This window comes from Netta rufina (genome assembly GCF_964035555.1).
Source record: "Netta rufina genome assembly, chromosome: 16".
Taxonomy (NCBI): domain Eukaryota; kingdom Metazoa; phylum Chordata; class Aves; order Anseriformes; family Anatidae; genus Netta; species Netta rufina.
Window position 1 is genome coordinate 3,759,181 of NC_140140.1, and position 23,087 is coordinate 3,782,267.

The window sequence follows — 23,087 nt, forward strand, 5'->3', positions numbered from 1 at the left end:
ACAGGATCCAACCCCCCTGAGGACACCTCCCTGCAAGACTCTCGCTATGGGAACAATTCTGGTGGCTCAGGAGAGCTCCTCCAGCACGCAGGTGGAGTTATAGTGCCGTGGAGCAGTCCTCTGGAGAATGAATGGATAGACACATATTCAAGCAGAAATTACCACAGATTGAAGTGTCCTGAAAAAATCCTTCTTTTTATCCTCTGCCTTGACTCCGTTGTGCTGTCTGGGTGTAAATCAGCCATTGCTCCAGGACAACCCAGTGAAGACTCCAAAACGAAGCAGAGGAGGTGACAGATCCAACCGCTACCCTCCGAGGAGGATGAAAAGCAGACAACACCCATCTTTCACAGCTCTGATTTTGCTGCCCAAGAACAGAAGTCACACTCTTGTAGCTGCTTTTAACATCTTCCCGATCATTATTCAGATCTCCACTAGAACTCTAAACATTTTGCTTGGGGCCGGTGCTTTCGCCCTTCTCTGGCACATGGCTTTCCTTGACACTCAGAAGGAGCTGAAACCTCCTTGCAACTCCCAGACCGACCACTATGCTCTTCCAGCCCTGTAGCAATGCTGGAAATGGGATGTTTGCTGGCCACGCTGCACACAGATCCCCCGGGATGTCTGCTGTGATGGCTCTGCCTTAGTACAGCTGGCCCTGCACTTGTCTGTCCTGCTGCAGCTATGGGCAGAGTCCTGCCACCAGCTGATGTATCAGGTTCAACGAGCAGATGGATCTGATTAGATGGGTGATCTATTATTTTCTGCTGAACGATTCATTTTTCTGTTGGGTAATTTACCCCTGGAGTGTGCACGCTGTATTATTCTCCAGGCTATCTATTTGTATGGGAAAATCATGTATGCATTTTGCCATGGGGCAGTTTTGCCTTACTGGACTGGTCCTGGCAAAGCAGGGCCACCGTGAGCCGGTGCTTTGTGTCCCTGCTGGGTCCCCGGAGCTCCAGTCCCACCTGAAGAAGCTATGTCTGACCTTGCTTTGCTCACTTTGGGTGACTTAACCCAGGGCTCTCACAGCAGATTGCTCAAGAGCTTCTTAAAGCCTCTCCTCTGAGCTTCCAGGATCTAGGGAAACACCGACCCAATGTGCTGCTGGATTTCCTAATGCAACGCCCGTGGGTTTATAAAAGAAAGCAGCAGAGACACCTACGACTTCCACTTCTAGTCACCTTCCCCATGCTCCATCACCAGGAGGCTCCTCACCGACCTCCTTTTTCCCCCAATTAGAAACCCTTCTCATCCCCATCGGATCAGACAACCCTCTCCAAGCTCTCCGGACAGCGCTGCCAGCACCAGCCGATGTCTGCTCCGAAACAAGCAGCAGAGGCTGGGAGCTGCAGGCGGATTAGGATGGCAGGTACCCTCCCGGTGATACCAGCTGAATTAGCATTTTGCTCTCCACTGTAGTCTAAGCTATCTCTCCGGGAACAGCTGCTAAACTATTTGCAAAGTTCAAAGAGTATGTATTAATATTTCTTTTTTTTCCTCGAGTCACATTCTTCAGATTCCCATGTAAGCTCCTTAGAAAGGGCCACGCCAGCTGTTGAAGAATGCAGATTACAAGGTCCTGCTAATGCGGCGCCGCAGATATTTGAGGGTATTGTTATTTGTGGCTGCGAGGCACACGCGGCCACGCTGGAAGGGGTTAAAATGGGGAAGAAAACCGCCACTTGCCGAACAGGTGTCCTTGAGCGGTACCCAAGGACACGGAGATTGCTAATCCTGTATTCCACAGCATGATCAAATCACCAGGCAACAGATATAAATAAAAAAAGGCAGGAAATAAGGAAATTTAGATACAAGTGTGTCAGAGGGAAAATGAAGATTCATTGTGAAGAGGCTGAGAGGAGAAGAAGAAGAAGGAACAAAATGACAAAGGCACAAATGATAAACCAGTAAGAACGACAGAAAAGAGAAGGAAAAAAAAAGCCCCTCTGTGAAATACATGTCTGTGACAGCAGCAGCCAAATCAAAGATGCTCCTAGATTATATGGTTTCTTGCATAATATGCATTCTGGTTCCCGTTCAGTGTTTGTCTTTCAGCTCGTGCACAGAGAAAAAAAAAAAACATATCTGAAATGGGACGTGAGCAACCTTTATTTTGCTTGTTTCATCAGGAGGAGAAAGCAAATTTGCTTTGTGGGAGCAGCAGCACCTGCTCAATGGCAAATAAATAGCTACAGCTTTGATATTACAGTGCATATAATCATTAGCAGCCCAAACGGCAGGGAATTAACCCTCTGCATGCCGGCCTGAGCTCTCTGGCACACGGGTGGCATCCCAGTTCCCTTTGCAGAAATGGTGGAAATTAGGTTTATTGTGCCCCCTCCCTGCGCTGCCTGCTGTCCCCCGATCAGGAAATGCCGTGCTCACTGGGAAGTGGAAAATGAGGTTCATAAACCTCATCTGAAGCAGAAACTGCAGCGGTGAAAGCAATTGCTGATGAGCTGCACGGTGGGGCTGGGGTCTGCATGATGGCTGCCCAGAGATGTGGTGCACATCTTCAGCCCCAACATCTCCCTGAATTTTGGGGTGGAAGGGATCCAAGCCCAGGATGACAGTCCAGCCCCAGATTTCCTCCTCCAGCCTCAAATTCACCCTCTTTTCTCACAGCAGGGTGAGGGGAAGCTTTCTTTAACTGAAACCTTGGTCAGACCTGAGTGAGGACACACAGGTTTGGCCCCTCTTGTCTGCTCTGCCCTCGCTGTGTTGGCTTTTCCCCGGCTTGTGTTTTGTACTGCTTTCTGCAGTGAGGAGATGAAAATATTCTGCAAGGTCCCGGGCTGATTTTGGGCAGTGATGCCGTCACTGCCGAGCTGTCCTGCTCGGTCACCATCCCCTACCCAGAGGTGCCGAGGGAGTGCTTGGCACAGGCTGCGTGCCTTCACCATGGGTGTGTGCATCACGCCCCGCTGTCCTTGGGAGAAAGGACACGCTGGACATCCTTTTTTTTATCTTTTCAAGACATTTTGCTAGTTTTTTTATTTACTTCCTTTTTTGCTTTTCATCTTTCCATTGTGTTGCCTTACGAATCTAAACAAACTTGACGGGGGCTGCTGGCATGAGAAAACCAGCAGGGACTAAGGAAACTTCTCCAGGCAGAGGCTGGAGGCGTGAACGTGCCCCGTCCCACGAGGCAAAGCCACAGAGCATCCCCCCGGCCAGGGAGGCAGCGGGGCTGGGAGGGAAGTGCACAGCTGGAGACAAAGGCAGGAAGTTAATATTTAAGCATCCAGACAAGGAACAAATGACTTAATTAAATCAATTACAGAGGGAGAAATGGAGCCACTTAGAAAGCGCGTGTAAAGAGACAGTGAAGCTGCCGCTATCTCATAAAGCAGAAGAAGGGAGAGTTAGCGGGGAAGATAAACGGACTGGTTTAATCCCCGCTGTTAATTAAGAGCCGAACATTTGCACTGTGCTGAGTCAGGGTTGCCCCAGCACTTCCATTAGATAAACCACGCTTGCAGTCGAGCTCAGCGCCTGATCTACAGAGATGTCTCTAGCCAGATGGAGTGAGGGAGAGGCAGAGTGGGATGCTGGAAGGGAGGAGGGCAGGAGAAAGAGGAGACGGAGAAGCTGGGGCAGCTTCTCCATGCTCCTGAACCCATCCTTGTACCAAAGCCTGAAGCTTTTTGAAGGCTATGTCCTAGCAGCACGACGTCCATTTAAACGATTTTTCCTTCCCTGTTGCTCCCACCCCAAATGCAGCTGCTCCAAGTCCTGGCCGTGGACACCCAGTGGGGGACGGAGCCAGGCTCTAAGGGCTTGGTGCTGGAGGATTGTCAGCTGAGGCGTGTTTGGGCTCAGAGATGTATTGCACATGGTGTCAGCCCTCACTCTGCCTGATAAAAAGCCGTACATGCTATGGAAAGCGTTCCCTGGGGTTTTCTCAACAGGCATGGAGCAATTACAGGCTTTAGTAACCGACTCGGCATCCACAAAGCGCTTACACCAGGGCCCGGGCGCCTCCTTGCGAGCAGCCTGAACACGGCTGACAGCCCTTGGGCAGGAGTTTCCTCTGTAAGGCCCCTTCAAGGTCTGCTCTCTGAGCTTCTGAAGCCTAAACATTCTATTTCAGGCCAGTGGTGTACAGACTTAACAGTTTTTCAGCACTTTGCAGTCATTCCTTTTAAGCAAATAGGCAAATACAAAAACCATCTCCCATCCAAGGCTAGAAGAAGCTCATGGCAGAGCAACACCACGGAGGTTTTTACTAAGGTTGTTCTTACAGAGAACAACTTGTTGTCAGAAAGATTTGTGCTTCCCCATGTAACAACAGGGATTTTCCTACAAGAGGAACAGAGATGAAGCATCCTACCAGAGCCCCTGGCTATGCTTTGAATGGGCCTGGGGTGATGCTGACCCTCTATCATGGAAAACCCCATTAACAGCTGAAAGAAAAACACTCAAAAGATAACTCACTTGTTTTTGTTCTTCTCCCAAACTGTCCCACATTGATGCAACAATTTTCGATACGTCTCCGAAGGTAGCATTGGGGTTTTGCCCTTTGATAGCGGCTTGCGTGTCTCTGAAAAACAGGGCGTAAGCTGACACAGGCTTCTGGGGCTCATTGGGATCCTTCTTTTTCTTCTTCTTTTGGCTTTTGGGCTTTTTGCCCAGGTCTGTCGATGGTCTTTTCTCTCCAGTGACCTGCAAAACCAAGACAGTCCCTTAGCGGGCAGCTGAGCGCTGTCTGACGCAGGTGATGGGGATGAGGCAGGGCAGGGGCAGAGGAGGGCTCCCAGCATGGTGAGGATGCTCTGGGGGCCTCTTCTGCCCCCAGGGAGCCTCCCTCTGATGCTGGGGCTTTCCCAATGCTTAGCCTCAGCCACCTCTCTCCCTGGCATTGCAAGATCCCTCCTTCCATCCTCTTGCAGGACCTCTCTGAACACACTGCTTCACAGTGATCCCTTTAATCCTGAACTTCCCCAGACTCAGTTTCCACCCTGCCCAATAATCCCCCTTTGCAAGCTGCTTCTGACTTTCCTCGCCAGTGACTTGGCTTGAGGCAGGAAGGGTGCAAGCACCCACCCAGCAGCACCAGCACCATACATATTCTCCCCCCCACCCCCAATTTGTTTCACCCTGCTAATGCTGAAGTATTCCTATCCATGAAAAAGCTACAACAGTGATGCTATTTTGAACTCATCCATCAGGTGCCCCTCATTACAGCCTGCCTGGTTGCAGCCTGCGCTCGGCACCAGCTGGGACTGAGGGGAGCAGGACACAGTGCTGGGAGTAAAACACCAAGGTGCAAACAGGGATGTCACCAGAGAAGGCAGCACAGGAATCAGGTCCTACTGCTCAGTCTCTGCCGAGATGCCCTGGGCAGCCTGCTGCATACACGGGGCTGCAGAAGCCTTGGAGTGCAAAGGAGGAGAGCCCTGGGCAGTGCTTGGCCGCTTGACAAAGGTCTCGAGGCATTAACTGTGCTCAGCGAAAGCTCAGACCCCAGGGAAGCGTTACTGTCCTTGTTTTGGAGTGGAGAGAAAAACCTGAATACACCAGAGGTGGAACACAGCAGAGGATAAAACCATCAGCTGCCAGCTGGTGGCTGCGGTCTCAATCTCTGCTTGGCGGGTGCCCGTGACGTGCTAGCACCCCTGCCTGCAATCCCCACCACGCTCAGCACCGACTGAAGGAGCTTCAGCTCTACCAGCCACACGGGGCAATTCTACCACTTAGGAAGTTGCCCGGTCTATCACTCAGGGGTTTAAAAACATTAAAAAAAAACCCACACAAACAATTGACACCTGAACACCAAGATACTGTGAAAACTGCACCTCCCAGTGAGTGTTGGGAGCAGAAGGGCTTTGCTCCTGATGGATTTGCTGATTTGATTGCAAGCACTGGAGTGCTTGGATTTAAGAGGCTTCGTTTCAGCTGGCACGGGCCAGCACGGGGAGGAAAGGGCAGCCGCGCTCGTGTTCTCCACGCAGCAGCTCTTGACTGGTCATTAAGTTCAGTATCAGCGCAGTGACATTTATCAAAGAGACAGTGACCATTAGTGAATGAGCAGAGAGACCAAAAAAATTGCATTTAATTTAAAATTGTCCAATTGGGCTTGAATGGGAGGCCTGGAGGTGAAAGGCCACCTTATTAGGAGGAAAAAAATTCATAACAGGGCTTCAGTCCATTAGCGAGTGAGATGGTATTTTAACTAACTGCGATCCCGCTCGATTCACTCAGGCGCCGTGGGGGGACCTGTTCTGCTCACAGTCGGTGGCCAGGCAAAGGAGCCAGCAACAGTCACGATACGACAGCCTCGACGATGGTTTTCCAACCAGCCCTGCTCCGGCAGCGCCAAAGAGCAAACGGCATTCGTGGAAAACCGAAGGATGATGCCTGCAAGGGTGCACGGAGCTGGCACATCTTGTGCCTAGGCTGGCTTGGAGTTTGCAGAGCTGGGCAGGGCCCTGCTTGGTTTTCCTGGAGCTCCCCAGGTGTGATGCAGCACGGGGTGAGACCACAGCCCCTGCAGAATGTGCCTGAGGGCCCTGAGCTGTATTCGTGTCCCGGAGCGACTGCGTCCCCTATGGGGTGAGCCGCACTCAGACCGACCATGAAGGCTCATGCAGCAGGATGGAATCACAGAACGCAGCATCATTAGGGTTGGAAAAGACCTCCAAGATCACCTCCTAAAATCACAGGCTCCCTGACTCTGAGGACCTGCTGGACCTGAACCACCCTCTGGCATCAGACTCATTTCGTTAATGTGTGGCTTTGTTGTCCACAAGATTGATTTCTGTTCATCAGACATTGCTTTGATGACTTGCTGTACAAGGACCACTAATGGCCATACAAACAACGACCAATGGGTCCCTCTGAATGTTTCCAACAGCTGTGTATATAGAGAAGGCAAACAGAAACCTGCAGGGCACACAGCGGTTCTGCTGCTGTCTTTACATTTCTGGTCTCCTTCCTCCATCAAACACATCCCTCTTTTTTCACTTATCTTGCTGGGCATTTCACAGGGCGGAAAAATGAGGGGGCAAGCATTTAAGATCATATAAAAAAAAAAACAAATCAAATCGCTGCATGCTGTCATCATTTGGACATTTCCATACTCCTCCTACCCAACGTGCATCAGTGGCTCAGAGGGAACATGAGGTCTGACCTCCAAAGCCACGTCCTTGCCAGTGCCTCCTGCAGCACCCAGCTGCCGAGGGGAGAGCTGAGGGATGCTGGAAGAGGCAGGGAGAGAACCTGGTGTGTAACTAAGATGAAAACTCATTTTCCACTGGCAGGAAAGATTTCATCTCTGCGATAAGCGCCTGGAACTGTGTGATATAGGCTCTGGGAGATGGCAGGCCATGGTGTCCAGTGGCACAACACATCCCACAGCACCCTCCAGATGTGCAGTCAGAGGGTTCAGGAAACCCCCGCCTGTTTCCAACCATCTGTATCAAGTCTTGGTACAGTTTTAGTCCACCAAACCTCAGTTTTGGCATCCACATTTCACTCTGCTGTGAAATGCCCTGAAGGGAAAGCTGCCAATGGATGAAAAACTGTATGAATGGTGAGAATAACTTTGCCTGGATTTCCATGGAAAAGCATTTTCTCTTTTTGCTCATTCTTAGCATTTTCCTGGTTTTCCAGTCTCTGCACTGTTTGTGGCTCTGGTTATACATTCAAATCCTACCAGGTATTTTTAGGGGATGAGGTTACAGTGTCAGTGCTGATGGTGTCATCCTTGGATCAGCACCGTCCAGGAAAAGCTTTTCCCTGAGAGGCTCTGATTGAAGTCCCCCAGGGAGCCCCAGGTTGACCTGTAGGCATGCAGAGGCATCACCCCTGCAATTGCTGCAATTTGTCCCCAACAGATAACAGATGGAAGGCTTACAGGAGAGAGCAGGAAGAGTTTGCTTTGCAGGGGTATTTTGAGAAAGATGGGCAATAACCGAGGTGTCCCAGCAGCCCTGGGAAAGCCTTGGGCTTCCTCATGCTATGCTCAGCAGCAGTTTTGTTGGGGGACTCTGTGCCCCTAAGACATTGCTAAATAACTAAGACTCCACCTGGGTGAACTAAAAGGCAGGAGACTTTTCCTCTGTTACTTATGATTTCTGTTTCAATCCATAGCAGGCCACGTCCAGTGAGCCCAGTGAAATCCTACCTCACTTTTGTTCCTTGTTTTAATCTCCTCTACCTGTCCCCAGAAACCTAGTTTTGTGCCAATAAATTTGCAGAGCCCTAGCACTGACCTTGCCTTGCTTGTAAAACCCTCACTGAGCACGCAGCAGCTCGATGCACCTGGCCAGCCTCGCAGAGGAAAGCCCAGCTCCCCTGCCGATGCTGCTGCATGCACCCCCCAGGCACGAGCACCAACCTCCTGCACCTCACCCTAGTCCAGAAACAATTTTCCCATCCTTGGGACAGTCTTTCCCAAGGTTTTCCAAGAGAGGCTATACACACAAAAGCTATATATACAAAAAGGACAGATTATTGCTCTTATTTAGTGTGATTTATCCCTCACTGGAAAACATCATCTGCCATCCTCCTCCCGCCTGTTAGAAGAGGTGTGACGGCACGTACCTTATAATGTGACTCTGTCTCCTCTTCCTGAGTAGAACTGGAGGGAGATGGTGTAGCAGACTTGCTTCCCGGGGGCGATGGGGAGCCGTGGGCGACACCGCTGCGCATCCCCATCTGAGAGATCAGCTGCGACTGGCTGAGCGCGCTCATGGGCCCCGCCAGCATCCCGGGGCGGTTGAGCAGGGGCACTTGTCGGTTGGACTCGTAGGACGTGGCGTCCGAGTGGACCATCTCCTGGATCTGAGGTAGGAGAATATCACGTTGTAATTAAAAGACGTATTGACTGATCGGTTACACTGCCGTTTAGTTGTTATACCCTTACACTGCCTCAGGGACCGGTGGCACCTACCAGAGGGCAGAAAGAAGAGTTCAGAAAGGAGCAATCTGGGGCCAAATCAAAGGCAGACGTGAGAGTGTCACCACGTCCTGGGAGTTTTGGAGACTGAGCCGGGGTGTAGTGACAAGCTCTGCTGGCGGTCACCACCTGCTCTCCCAATTTTAAATACTGCTGTCGGTCCTGATCCCACTCAGAGGGAATGTAGCACAGAACAACCAGAGAAGGGCAGAGACCTCCTGGCTGCCCGCTACGGTTTTGAGATGAGACGAGGAGAGGCAATGCAGGTGTGTGCATGTGGGGGGAGAAGAGAGAGGAGGGAACATGGCAGAGCTGCCCTGAAATGCCCATTTATCCCTAATTCTCACTTGGCTGTTCCCGTAACGCAGAAATGATGGGATGTCAAAGGGGCCTGTGGTGGCTGATGGCACACAGCTGCAGGGACATGGGGCCAGGGCACCGTCTGCCAGCAGAAGGCTGCTCAGCCTTGAACGATTCAGGAGGAAAACGGAACACACACATAGTGAATCAGAGGCGCTGAGTGCTAAGTTGGACAAAGTAATAATATCTCGTGGGGCATAAACCAAAGTGCCACGGGACAAACCAGAGTTTAAGTGGTTGGGTCAGGTGGGAACAGAAAAAAGCCTTGCAAGTGCCAAGGAGGGCAGATCAGCTGGGATGGGGATTGCTCCTGCTGTACTATGGAAGGTTTGGGGCTGCCCCTGTGTGCTGAGCCCAGACCCATCCCTCTGACCCCGGTGGAGAGCCCCCAGCCCTGGGCTCCGAGCTGCCTTCCGCTGCACGGCCAAATCCAGCTGCACAGGGAGGCAGCAGGAGGGAAGGCAAAGCCCGCTGAAACAGTGTTTTTTCCCCTTTTATATTAATCTGATTAATGTTAACACAAGCTTAAAGACCCAGGCTTTATTTATTAACAACCTTCATTTCCGATAAGCCCGCTGAGGTGCAATCTCTCATTAACAGGGGAGGCTTGCCAACTCCATTAGCAGCACATACAGAAAGAAACCCAGGGAAGACCTGCGAGGGCTCGGCAGGTTTCAGAGGAAATAAATCCCAACGCAAAACCAGATTTAGTGCTGCAGGTCAGGAATCAAGAGCTTTGCACAACACCAGGCAGCGTGCTCCGCTCTGCCTTTCGGATTCTCTGTCGGTAGAGGAGTGCGTGTTAGGGGAACAGCCTCTCCTAGCTCTGCCCTTTTGCTGCATTAATTACAAGGCACGGGGATTTAACTTGCAGGAAGAAAAGCACACCTTGTATTTAAACAGCAGCAGGAGTTTGGCCGAGGTTGGCTCGGGGGCCACGTTGCACTGCCATCCTCATGCTAGCAGGAAAATGCGTGTGTGCAAAAGCAGCAGGGCTGGCTTTGCCCCACTGTGCAGCCAAGGAAACTCGTGGGTTCCCGATCCGTGGGAAGTTTTAAGCACCATTAAAAGCTGCCTGGCTGCAAAGCTTTGGCCTTTCCTTGCAACATGCAACACGTAGGAAACCCTGGCCAAAAAGACATCACGGGCATGTATGCTGCTGCCTGCAAAGCAAGGTGGGGATGGACAGAGGGCTCTGGCAGTGTGGGGTGCAGGGGAGAGGGGATTCCTGCATTGAAAACTGAATTCACAAATGCTGTGGGAATGGCCAGGGTGGGACAGGTGGTGATGAGGAGCCTGCAAGGTGGCAAGGAGGGTTGGCACCCACTCGCCCTCGAGCAGCAGGCACCTTCCCAAATTCTGGTGGAGGTAAAGGTATGTTTGTCTCAGATTTTGCTTGTTTAATCCAGACCTCTCATGTCCAAGGAGATCTGCTTGCTGCTAAGGAAAAGAATAATTGATTGTTCGTATTTTAAATTCAAATGAAGGAAAAGTTTAGAAGACGGGCATTTTAGAAACAGGGAAGGCTATGAAACATGGCTTAAAAAATAAAAAAAAAATAATAAAATAGCATATTCATATTTGCAGCCATGGCAGTCTCTTGGGTAAATACTGTATTAAGACAATTTTTCTGAAACTTTTATTATGTGGCCAATAGACCACAACGGCTCCATTTATCCATTAAATATGTAATCATACACTTTTTCTTTACAGTGCATGTTATTTATGCAATAGAGCAGAACAAGTCCGGGAGTGCAATTATGGATATGGGACACGTGCTGTAAATGCTTATGAAAATTCATAGGAAAAAAAGGAAACCTGAGCCCTGGCCCACAGCATCCATGAAGAAGCCTCTTGCTGACAGCAACCCAACCACAGTAGCATTTTTCCTGGGACACCCCAAAGCCTCCTCTCATACAGTTGCCTGTATCTGTACATCATTAAAAAGAGACATTTTTTACTTATAACCTTTGCTATAAATATAAACTTACAAAATTTGCTGGTTTTGCCCCCAGTCCTCCCTCTCCCCCACCTCCAGGCTCTCCGGCCAGCAGGTCTGTCCAGGGAAGCGCAGGATCTGGCCCTGCCATTTCCCACTCACTAAACTTCTCTCAATTTCCCATTTTTCAATTAAAAAAGTAGTTTTTGAAGCAAGACGCCAGCTGCCCCCTGCCCAGAGCCCCTGCCCACAGCTCCTGGCCCCCGTTCACTGCAGCACCGATGCTCTCAGGACAGAAGAGGGCGCACGATGGAAAAGCCATTTGTTTTCCCCAAATTTAACAGGTTTAGGGTGGGAATGAAGGTGAGCCGCCCCAGCACTTCTTCTGGGGGCTTTTTGGAGGTGACAGCCCTCGCTCAAGCTGGGGAAAGGGTTAGTCCTGCTCTGAGACCCTACAGCTATTGAGCTGCTGTAGGGGTGTCAGTGTGCACCCAAAGTTATGGACAACGCCCAGACAGCCCCAAGGAAGGAGACACCTAGGGCAGGGCTCCGAGCTGCTCCCCTGCAGCACGTGGCCTTGTTAGGTCAGCAAGTGACAAGTGAAATTGTGACCATGGCAAAGCCGAGCACCCCAGCAGTACCCGCCATGAGCACGTGTTAATTATATACAACTACGATTAACTCTGCCACCAGGAGGGGTGGGCTCAGAGCTGGGTCCGATCCTGCCCGTGCCGTGCACCACTTGGTGCAGCAAGGTCACTGTGTGACACTGACACAGGCCTGGGGAGTATTTGCAGCCTCCACTGAGTAGCTGCTTTACATCTCGGAGGAGACAGGAGAGAAATGTGTTGTAGTCAGAGCTGAAGTAATTAAGTGCATCTTACTTAGCAGATTCCCAAAGGCTGCGCTAACTCAAAGACAGCTTCTTTTTTTTTTTTTTTTCCCACAATATTTTTTTTTTTTTTAAATGAATATGCATATAAGTCCTACAAAGGCTTTGGCTAATCCTAAGGAGAGAAGAACGGGTTGACAAATGTCACGGGCGCTGTGCTCCATGGAGAAGGGCCAGCCACCCTTCTGCAGCGCGGACACCGAAGCACCATTATGACGAGATTCAAGGTTGTGGTTTGGGAACCCTTGGGTTTGCTCCTGAGAACAAGCCATTACAATCACAAGCAACCAGGGAGAGAAATCAGCTGCTGAACAGCTTTGAAGCCAAGTTTTCCCAGCAGGCTTTTTCCTGTATTGAAGTTTAAATGTAAACGCATCACCATAGCTGAAATGCTTAAAGATGATTTACTTAAAAAAGAGAGAGAGAGGGAGAGAGGGAAGCTGATAAGAAAATATATCCCCAATTACCACCCCTCCTCTTCCCGATTTGTAACTGCTCCTAATAAACTTTCATGGTCTATGTAAAATGCTTTAGTGCGGTGACAAATTTCTGCTGGAATTTGAGATGTCTTGTTCAGAGTAATAGCTATCTCACACAGGTGCCCAGCTGCTATTGTAAAATCAGTAAGCATTTAATTGAAACAAATGACTATAATAATAGTACATTATCCCTGCAGGCTCATAGCCATAACAGTTTTAATTATTGAGTTAAGAGTCAAACTAATTTATCCTTTAAAGTAACAGCCACATCTTTGGTTCCACTGATCATCCTATTATGAACATGAGGGCAACGGTAGCAGAGGATTTAAAAAGGAAGCAGTTCATTTTGTAGGGGCTGGGGGGCACCCATCCCATGGCAGAGCCTTTCTGCACACAGGGAGGGTCCTGGCTGTGGCTGCGCCTCCCCCTGGGATGCTGGGGCCGAGCATCCCCTGTGCACCCGGTGCCTGCTTTGGGGGTTTGGGCACAAGGACGTTTCTGGGAACTGTATCAGAATTGCAGTTTTTCTTCATCAAACCCAGGAAGAGGTTTTACAGTTACAGGTTTGTAAGGAGCATCTCTGACTTCAGAGCCGGGCAACAAAGAGCGAATCCACATTCACGATGTAAAAACCATATGTTTGTGGCTCAGACTTGCTCTAGGGCACGTTTGAACGCACAGCTCCCAATTTCACAGTTCTTCAGGTCACCTGCCCAGCAGCCAGCACCCACCTCAGAGCAGGGGTGCTCCCCACCCTCCCAGAGCCATCTCCAAGGAGAAGGGTCTTCATCTCCAAACACTTTTTCCCTCCTGCAGGTGGGACAGTGCTGGCTCCCCAGATGCATGTTGATACTTGTGGTTAGTTTATCAGGCTGTGCAAAAAGCTCTGCACCTCTGTCATTTCTTGCCTACTTGCTGCACCATCTACAAAGTTATCACTGGTGATAACTTAATGGTTTCAGTGGCAAATATATAACAAACTCCGGGAAGGAGCAGTGACAAGCTGATCTACCACATGCATACAACGTTGATTTTTTTGCATTGTTTAACTTTCTCAATACACTTTGTGCTTCCAAGTCAAATGCCTTGTGGATGCCTAAATATATTATGATAACATTGTTACCTTTAGCACCCAAACCTGTAATCTCATCAAAAAAGATATCAAGTTAGTTTGACAAGATTTGTTTTCCATCAACCCATGTTGATTGGCATTAATTATATTACCTTCCCTTAATTCTTTATTAATTGAGGCCTGGATCTGCCACTCCATTATTTTGCTGAGGATTGATGGCAGGCTGACAGGGCTGTAATTACCTGGGCTGTTCTGTTTCCCTTTTTAAATATTTGCACATTAGCTCTCTTCTCGTCCTCCAGAGCCTCCCCAATATTCCAGGAATTACTGAATATCAGCATCAGTGGTACCGAGAGCTCCTCACTCAGTTATTTCAAGCCAGACAAACTAGCTCAATGTGCTAACTTAAAGAGGATTTGAACAGATATATTTGAGAAAAGGGCATTTTATGGCCTGCTTTAAATGCTACCTAATTTGAACCCCCGACCTTTCTAATTGATACTGGCAGCTTCAAACCTAGTGCTTGGGAGCGTAAAGCTCCACCACAAAGCTACGCAGCTGACCCCAGAGCAGGCTCCCAGGGCTTCTCTTGGTTCAGTGGCATCTGTCTGTGTCCTCCAGATTTGTTAGAGGATAACAAATCCACTAGGTTTGCTTCTAGTGCTGCATCAATTGCTCCATGTCTCTTCAAGCCTCCAGCACCTCTGCACGAGCTGGTGGGGACTCAGCACCAATGCAGTTCCCCTCCTTAATCAAAGCAACAGTGACCAGCATACTGTGTAGCTTAATAGTAATAACACCAAACCACACAAAAACCTTTCTGGCACATTAACAGCAGCTTTGTGCCACTACCTAGGAGGAAGAGAGAGAGAAGCCTCCTATCTCCATGGTCTTCACCAGCAGCCTGGACAATGCCTCCACGCTCCTGCAAGCACTGTGCCTGAATGTGGCCTGGAAATTCGGGCTGTACATTCAGCATCTCAGACATTAGCCCAGTTATCCCTTCAAGTGAGAGGGAACTGCCTGTTTGTCCCCAAAGAGGAGCTCCCTGGCAGGTGGGAAAGGCAGGATGAAGGACTGGGCTTGGAAGGCACCTGCCTGGCAATCCGCCCCCAGCGCTGTGACAGTCTGTGACCCAGTGGCACCATATCCTGCTATTATGGGGAGAAAGAGTCCTCCGAACACAATTAACACCTCGTTATGAAGATTACTGTAACTTCTGGGTGAGAACAACGGTGCAAAACAGGATGGAGACTGCTCGGCCAACGGGAAATATCCCTCATTAATATTCCCATCACTCCCCGTGCTGGAAGGGCACGGCCAAAAGGCACGAACTGAATTCTGTTGTTTTCATGGGACACAATTGTCCAGCATGGTCATTTGCCAACAAGAGTAGGATCGTGGGCTTGTGCAGCAGAGGAGCCCACAAGGGGTCCAGCTGCCACCCCCGGACTGTGCAAGCCAGGTGCCAGTCCAGGTGCCAGCACAAATGTATGGTTTGAAAGGTGCCTCTGGGTTCTGGAAGACAAACTCGAGCTAGCTGCACCACTGTGCTGCATCCCAGCACCACCACACACCCACACCACAGCTGGCACATTGCTGCTTAAGACCAAAGTATTGCAAGGTTTCGGCACATCCCGAATCCCAGTCCTGAAGGTGACAACTCCTGCAGCTGATCCTTGGCGGCCCCACAGCTCCCCTCGTGCTCCTTTTTTTAAAGTACCTTATTTTATGGTTAAAGAACAAGCCTGATAATTCAGTAAACTTTTGCAAATCATCTATTCCATTCATTTCCAGCATGTTTTCTGAATACATTATTTAGTGTTTTTTGTAACCACTTGCAGATGAAGGCAATTGCCACTTACCCAGGCATGACACCACCACTTCCCCAAAGCAGGGGCTAGAACTTCCATGTAACAGGAAAATATTGAGGAGCACCAGGTCCCGAGCCCCCTGCTACCCCACGAGGGTATAAAGCTTAATAACTGGTCACATCCCTTTGTGTGTGCTGGCAAGAGCCAGCGAGAAGCAGCAAAGGGGGTGGATGAGAAATCCCTGCAGGGCGAGGCCTGGAGGGCTGAGACCCTCTGCGGGGGGAATTATACGGGAGGAGCTGCTCCATGCCCACCCACCTGGGGACACGAGGTGTAGTGGTGGCATTGGTATGGACCATGCTGCTGGGGATGCCAGCAGAGGGACAGCCAGATCCCATCGGGTACCACCTCCTGCCCTTATGCTGAGGGTGCAGGAGGGCTCCAGGGCTTTTGGGGCTGCTGCTGGAAGGTGTTTGTGGAGGGGGAGCTCCAAGACTGCCTCTGGCAGGTATGGAAGTCTGCGGTGTCTTCCAGCACGGAGCTGCAAAGCACAGGTTCAAAGCACGGTGCCCAGTGCCCTGCACACCCCACCTTGTGCAGCGTGCATGAAGGGCAGGGTTTGGGGACAAGCTGTAGCCCTCAGGTCCCATTGCTCCAAATGTCCCTGTGCTCAGGATGGCTGGAGAAGCAGACAAACCATCCCAGGCAGTGCTTTTATTGCATTGTAGGGGTGAGACAAAGCTTTTCCCATGGGAGGCAAGGTGAAAATCTCTCCAGCGTGAGACCTGTTCATCCATCTGATTTCCACAGTATCATTTAAGAAAAGACCTTCAAGATGATCACATCCAACCATCAACCTGACCTCAAATTTTTCTTTAATTTTTGTTTTTAATCCCAGGGATACAGGCAGGAAGGTGTATTCAGAATCCATAGTTAAAACAGAAAAAAATAAATGTCTCGATGGTGGGGCTTGCTGTGTGCTTCCCAGGGTCACCTATTGCTGCAGGGGGTCCCTGGCCGTGCCTTGCAGGTCACCTCTGACTGCAGACCTGCTCCTCAGCCATGCACTTCAGTGCTGATGGGGACTATCACTTGCCCTGCAAAGCTGTCCCACAGGATTTGAGATGCACAAACAGATTCCCAAGAAGCAGAGACCTCGTGTCATGCAAATGGCCCTCAGCCCCCCAACCCTCCTCCCTCCTTCCATGTGAGGGCATCTTCCAGGCCGCTCCCAACCCAGCCGCCTTTGGCCACGCGTGGGCCACTCCATCACAGAGCCTTGCTGAGGTCACAGTGGCCACCACTGCCCCGTGGGCCCTATAAAACAGGCCGCCTGCCACTGGCCCGCCACTCGCTCAGCGACTAGCTCTTCTGACAGCCAGCGTACGCGGCAGGAAGGCGACTAGAAGCATTAAGGCGAGAAGCGGCCCTTCTTGGTGTGCGAGGACAGGCATGCCGTCCGAAGGAGCACCAAGAAGGAGCGCAGCTAACACGAAGGAGATTTGTCGTGGGCGGAGGGAGAGCGCCAGCAGCACAAGAAACATCAGTGCTCGGGAGACCTCTGGCGCCCAGCCCACAGAGAGATATCAGCGGTACCACTGGTACCGCAAGGACGCAGGGAACAGGCCGCCCCCTCTAACACCCAGCGACAGGGGGCCCGGGCCTTCCCGTAGGCACAGCGGTGGCGTGGAGCAAAGTCAGGAGCATCGGGCAGGGAGCCGTGGGGAGCAGAGGCGTGCCAACGGTCTGGAACGGAGCGTGGGACCCAGGCATGGCTGGAAAACCGTCAGCAACCTCAAACCCATTTGTGACAACCAAGCTGACAGCGGCATGGGACCTGCGGGCGGAACTGGACGACCACCTGGCTCGGCACCCTGGCCTGAAAACATTCGGAATGGAAGGCAACCCGTTTGGGCAGTCCCGGGCAAAGCCTGGCTTGATGTTCTGCAAAGCACTGTGGAGCCCATGGAGCTGGGCTCCACACCAGAAGAGGTGGAGGAAGCAATGGAAGTGGATCCACCTCCACCAGAACAGACCTGGGACTGCTGCAGCATGTCGTTGCTCTCTTCCATCCGAGAGCACCACCAGCGGCGCAGGAGTGCCCGCCCAGCTCCCTACTCCTTGCTCAGGCTCCATCCCAAGCATTAGCTTGGGGCCACCGAACACCACGGACATCCTGCAGGCTTTTCTGCAGGATGTCCCGGCAATAAACAACTCTTGCCAATTCTCAGGGGTTGCGTGAGTGCTTCTTTCCCATCCCACAGCCCTTGTGCGAGAGGTGGCAGCTCTTCTGCACAGAGCCTCGAGGAACAGCACAAGAGAGGACCCAGCTCCCTTCGGGCTGCTGTGCTGGGTGACAGGAGGAGTCCCCAAGGGCTGCCATGCACCTTTAATATTTGTGAAAATAGACTGAGGGGTGAAAATAGTAGTGTGTAAGTGATTACAGGTGGCTAATTTCTTCTATTAGGAGTGAGTTTCTATATCTGAGTAATGGGTAACAACAGACATGGAGAAGGCTGAGGTACTCAACAACTTCTTTGCCTCTGTCTGCACTGGTAGATGGGCTTCCCAAGCCTTTCATTTCCCTGAACCCAAAGACTGGGGGATCAAAGTCCCACCCACTGTAAGTGGAGAGCAGGTTCGAGACCACCTGATGAATCTAAACAGGTACAGGTCTATGGGACCTGATGACATGAATCCCAGGGTCCTGAGGGAACTGGCAAGCCTCCCTCCATCTGAGCTGAAAAGTCCTGGCATTTGGGCGTTGTCCCTGGTTGCAAAAATGGAAACATCATGCCCCTACTCTTCAACAATTAAAGAATTGAACAAAGAGCACTACTCTTCAACAGTTAAAACAATTAGGAGACATTACTTCTCAGAAGAAGTGGGTGACATTGGTAGTAGGGGGATGGTTGGACCAGATGATCCTGAAGGTCTTTTCCAATCTCAATCTTTCTGTGATTCTATGATTCTAAGTTATTGCAGATCTTGAATTACAGCTGAGCCTACTTTTTAAGATTTTGAACTGCTGAGATGGGTGGAAGTTCCACTCCATGGGCTCTGCCTCTGCAAACACTTTGGCACTCCCGGCACTAGCAAGGCAGAGGGGCCGGCAGACAGCAAGAATTCAATTTCTCAGAAAAGAACGGATTGGGCATCCATTTACATTCCCTACGCAACCGATGACAAAGTCAAAAAACCACCACCACCACCAAAACAAAACAAAACAAAACAAAACACTAAAACAAAATAATAATAATAAAAAATGGACACATAGAAGGAACTACACGGAAAAAGGAGCACAATGAGTACAGGAGATGGCCCTTCTACCATCCAGAAGCACAACAGGAGCAGCCTTGCACTGAATCACGTCCTGTCGCGTGTCCCTGTCCCTGTCCCTACCAGGACTGAGCACATCCCCAGCTTGGCTGAGGGGCAGGGACCTTATTATAAGACACTGGGCAATGCAGGAGCTGTGCGGCTCCTGGGCTTTACTCCTGGGCACCTCCCGCTCCCCTGGGACCCCCAGAGGCAGCCCCACAGCACGGCAGCACCCCGGCCGTGCCGGCCCCACCAGCTCCCACAGCACCTCCCGGCTCCCGTGGATTATCAGGGCCTTTCTGCACAGCGCAGTTCCCTTCACTTTATGTCTCTCCTGGCTCTTCGCAGACATTTTAGATATTGCATTCACATAAAGCAATATACTCAAAAGTAATGACAGGCCTCCGAGTTTTATTGCACAGAGCATTAAAAGAGAAGAGGAAGAAGAAGATGAAGAAGAAGAAAAAAAAAAAGAAGTAATTTTGGAACACAACAGGAGAATGGGAAGACTACACAGAGAAATCATCCCTGCGGGACTAAACTCTGTGAATTAATTTTAAAAGCTTTATTTTTTTTTTTTTGATTGGAAAGTTTAACAACCCACTTTCCAAGTACCACAAGAAATGCCGGCAGTATTAGGAAGAGCCAAGTCCCCCAGCACTGGTACCACACCTGCACACAAAGCACATCACCTCCCCAGCACACCCGCAGTGAGCTGCCCCCTTTCTGATCCCCAACTTCGTGCCTCTCTGTGGCTGAACACGGCTCGGACTATTGTGCTGGCTTGTAATAAGTGCTTCGTAAGAGTCACTTGTGATCAGGAAGACCATCACCCAGGGAAGGAGGATGCTTCTGAGGCTGAATGCTGGTTGAGAAACTACTTGAGTCTGAAAATCCAGCTCTGCCAGAGCCATGTGAGGCAGGCGAGCAAATGCCCTGCCCGTCAGCTCCCCGCCAGCAGAACGCAGATCTGCTCTGCCGACGGGAACCTCCGCGAGCAGCAAGCTCTGTGGTGACTTTGCTGCATCACATAAACCGTTAGCAGAAGGCACAGCCTGTTATTTGCTCGTCTTTAATTAGAGCAAATGCTAAACATTTTTAAAATAGGTGCAAAAAGCCCAAATGACGCTGTGTGCACAAAACTAATTGCAGGAGGTAGCAGAGAAGAGAAACTCGAGCGTCGGCTCCTGCCACGAGAGCCAGATGTGGTAACTCCTGTTCCGACTCCTGCCAACAGCAAACCCTTCTCATTTTTTCAGTAGCTAATATAACCACAGATGCTATTCCAGCACAAATTACAGACATGCAAAACCCAACATAAATGCAGAATTAAAGCTATACAGCATTTGGGAGTGTTTATTTAGGCTCCTGCACCAACCTGAACCTGAGCTGCTGCGCTGCCTGCGCTGTGCTGTAGGTTTTATTGGGTTAGCTGTGTTGCATTAAGGATGGGCAAAAGACTGCTTGGTCCAGCAGTGTGCCTGTCCTACTGTGCCTCTTTGAGGTGGATAACAGGCACCCAAAAGATTCCTTTTCCAACTCCTGGATGTGAACGATGCCGTATTTAACAGGGCTTGGCTCTGCCCAAAGTAGATTGTCACAGTAACAGGCACTCCTACCTCCAGTCTTCGTTTAATTCAGGAAACGGTTGGGATTTGGGCCAGCGAGACCACTTCCCTTCCAAAAGATATAACCCACTGGTGGAAAACCTCGAGTAATGCATGACCCCATTACAGGCTTGATTTTTTTCCACCGGGATTACAAGCCAGCACTAGGGAGCTTGATCAATGGAGTCCCAGGGTTCAATCAATAAATGTCAATGACAACACACTGCATTACACTGATGCCACACATCTATCAACTTAAATAACTCCAGCCACCCACAGGCAGAGGCACTAGAGCAGCACCTGAAGGCCCAGGGGATGGCTGGAGGCTGCCTGGGACAGTCCTGGCCCCTGCAGCTCCTCCGGACCCATTGCCCTGACCTGATAGATGGGGCAGGGCCCGCAGGCAATGGGAACATCGCCAGTAGGATCTCTGAAAGCAAGTGAACCATGCAGCAAGGACAGAATGTGAGGAAGGGCGAGCATGAAAAATATTCACCCTCTGAAAGGCTGGGCACCTCCACGGGGCTCGTGGCTGTCCCCTTTCACTTCCCCTCCAGATGCCGCAGCACAGGCCTGGTCCCCTCGCACCGCTGGAAGCGAACGTGCCTGTCTCCTGCAGAAAAAGCACTTGGTGAGCTTGCCAAGGAGAAAAGCCCTCTGTCATCAGGATGTCTCCCACAACAACTCGGTTTTCCCGAGTTTCAGCTGTTTCCACTACAGCTCTGCCACGTGCAAGGAACCCCGCGGCAGCACAAAGCCTTCCTACGAGTTTCCAAGAGAAAAGCGTTCTGCTTCCAATTCCACTTTGCTAGTTTTCTCCCAAACTCAGCAAACCCCACCGGGCTGCTGTTCTGCTCTAAAACAAATGCCGCAAGCTCTGCTTGAACTTCAGCGTTTTATTGACACACGTCCTTGCTTTCAAACAAAAACTTAAGGCTGCTTGTAGGAGATGACTGCCAAAAACTCGTACCACTTTTGCAGGCGTGTTTTCCCAGAGCAGACAGCACTTCCCAAGGAGCCGTAAGAGCATTGAAGAAGACATGCAGCAGCAGACAGACCTGGTAGGAGCAGGACTCTGGGATCCCGACCCCTGGGGAGGGATTTGGCCTCGCTCTGAGCATCCTCATCGCTGAGTGTGAAATGTGCAGCCTGGGGCTGCGGTGCAACTGTTGTGTCACCGCAGACAGAGTGTGCAAGGACGGGCAATTTCTGCACTTGCAATTTCCAGGCATGTAGAAAACGAAGAAGAAATACATTACCTGGGAAGAAAGGGTTACTGTTCGATCGAAAATTAATGCACTCAATTCTGAATTAACATGTGGGATAATTAAAACCATCTTTCCAATGAATTTATTATAGGATATACAAAGCTAATTATAAATTCTCTGTTGCTTAATCCCTTGCAGTTTGCTAATGCAGCGTTGAAATCTCTTTGGCCACACTTGTTTAAATTATTCATTAGACACAGCAACAGTTGTGAACTGTAATTTAAATTGGCATCTCATGAATATTCAATTAATACAATAAACACCGGAATGTTTTACTGCACACTGCTCGATAGTTTGTGCTCGAGCCTGTGTTTACACATTTTTATTAACTCTTTTTGAAGGTGTTACCTATTTATGTCACTGATTACAATGAGAATTAAAAAGTCCCACTCATAAATATTTGTGTCGTTGCCTTAAGAGAGACAATGCAATTAGGCAAAACTTGCTTAGTGATAATTAATGCTGGGCGGATATTCTTTCCCTCCTGTTTGCCTCCGAGCATGCAGCATGCCCTGAGGTGGCACCCACGGGTGTCCTGCGCGATGCTCCACTGCACAAGAGGTGGAAGTGGGGAGGCAGAGCTGTAAATATTTACTCCCCCATCTTGAGTATTGCCAAAAGATGGCCAAAATTAGGAAATAAAATGCAGCTGGAAGTAAGCTCCCTGGGCGCGGTAGCCTGATGGCACTCTTGTCTTTTGATGGGGCATTTTTAGCAGCAGCGCTCAAAAAATAATTATCAAGTGGCTGTATAATTCAGTGTGGTTTTCTATTTTAAGACTGAACTTTTTCATTTCAAAGCACAGTCCTGCTCTGAGCAGAGGCTGTAAGAGTGGCATCGTGGGATGCTGCATCTGCGGCTTTTCGGCGGCACCACATAACGTCGGCTTAGTTTGTAAGTGAAAACATTTCCCCCCAGCTGCCACTCCTGCCAACAAGGGGGGGTGACGTGAGAGCCAAGGGAGCAGAGATGCAGTAGCAGCAATTCAGCGTTGCATGGGGCTGCAGAGTATTTTCTTGGGCAAATCCTTGGATTTGAATGCTCTGGAGTGCTGTGGGATGCTCTGCAAGGCACCTCCTTGGCACTGCTGGGATCACCACTAGCCACCCTGGTCAACAGGAGAGCAGCTTCTGCAGCCAGGTCTAGGGAGCTTTGCTTCCAGGGAAAAAACAGCCAGGACATTCTCACGTTCACAGCAAAGTTGGTCTGTTCGCTTAGGGGTACTTTTAGCAAAACAGCTTCATTACACAGTTATGGCTGCACCAAGGCATTTGAATGGGCTTAGGGTCACTTGAAGGTTTTTAGACCCAGCGTCAAGGACAGCAATTTCCATACGTGCTTCTGCCTATAACAAGCTAGCCACATTTTCATACCCCTGGAAGGCATTCACAGGTACTGCCAGCAGACGCCTGCAAGTTTTTTGTACC

The 23,087-nt window shown here is 50.2% G+C and overlaps 1 protein-coding gene across 1 annotated transcript in view; it reads right to left on the minus strand.

The window, feature by feature from the left end:
- TOX2 (TOX high mobility group box family member 2) overlaps nucleotides 1–23,087 on the minus strand; it is a gene marked incomplete at both ends in the record, with an annotated part of 129,060 nt that overhangs the window by 12,993 nt on the left and 92,980 nt on the right. The window contains 2 exons of the mRNA XM_084296454.1: nucleotides 4,444–4,671; nucleotides 8,554–8,793. Coding sequence (XP_084152580.1) covers nucleotides 4,444–4,671; nucleotides 8,554–8,793 — 468 coding nt within the window. The remainder of the gene's footprint in view (nucleotides 1–4,443; nucleotides 4,672–8,553; nucleotides 8,794–23,087) is intronic.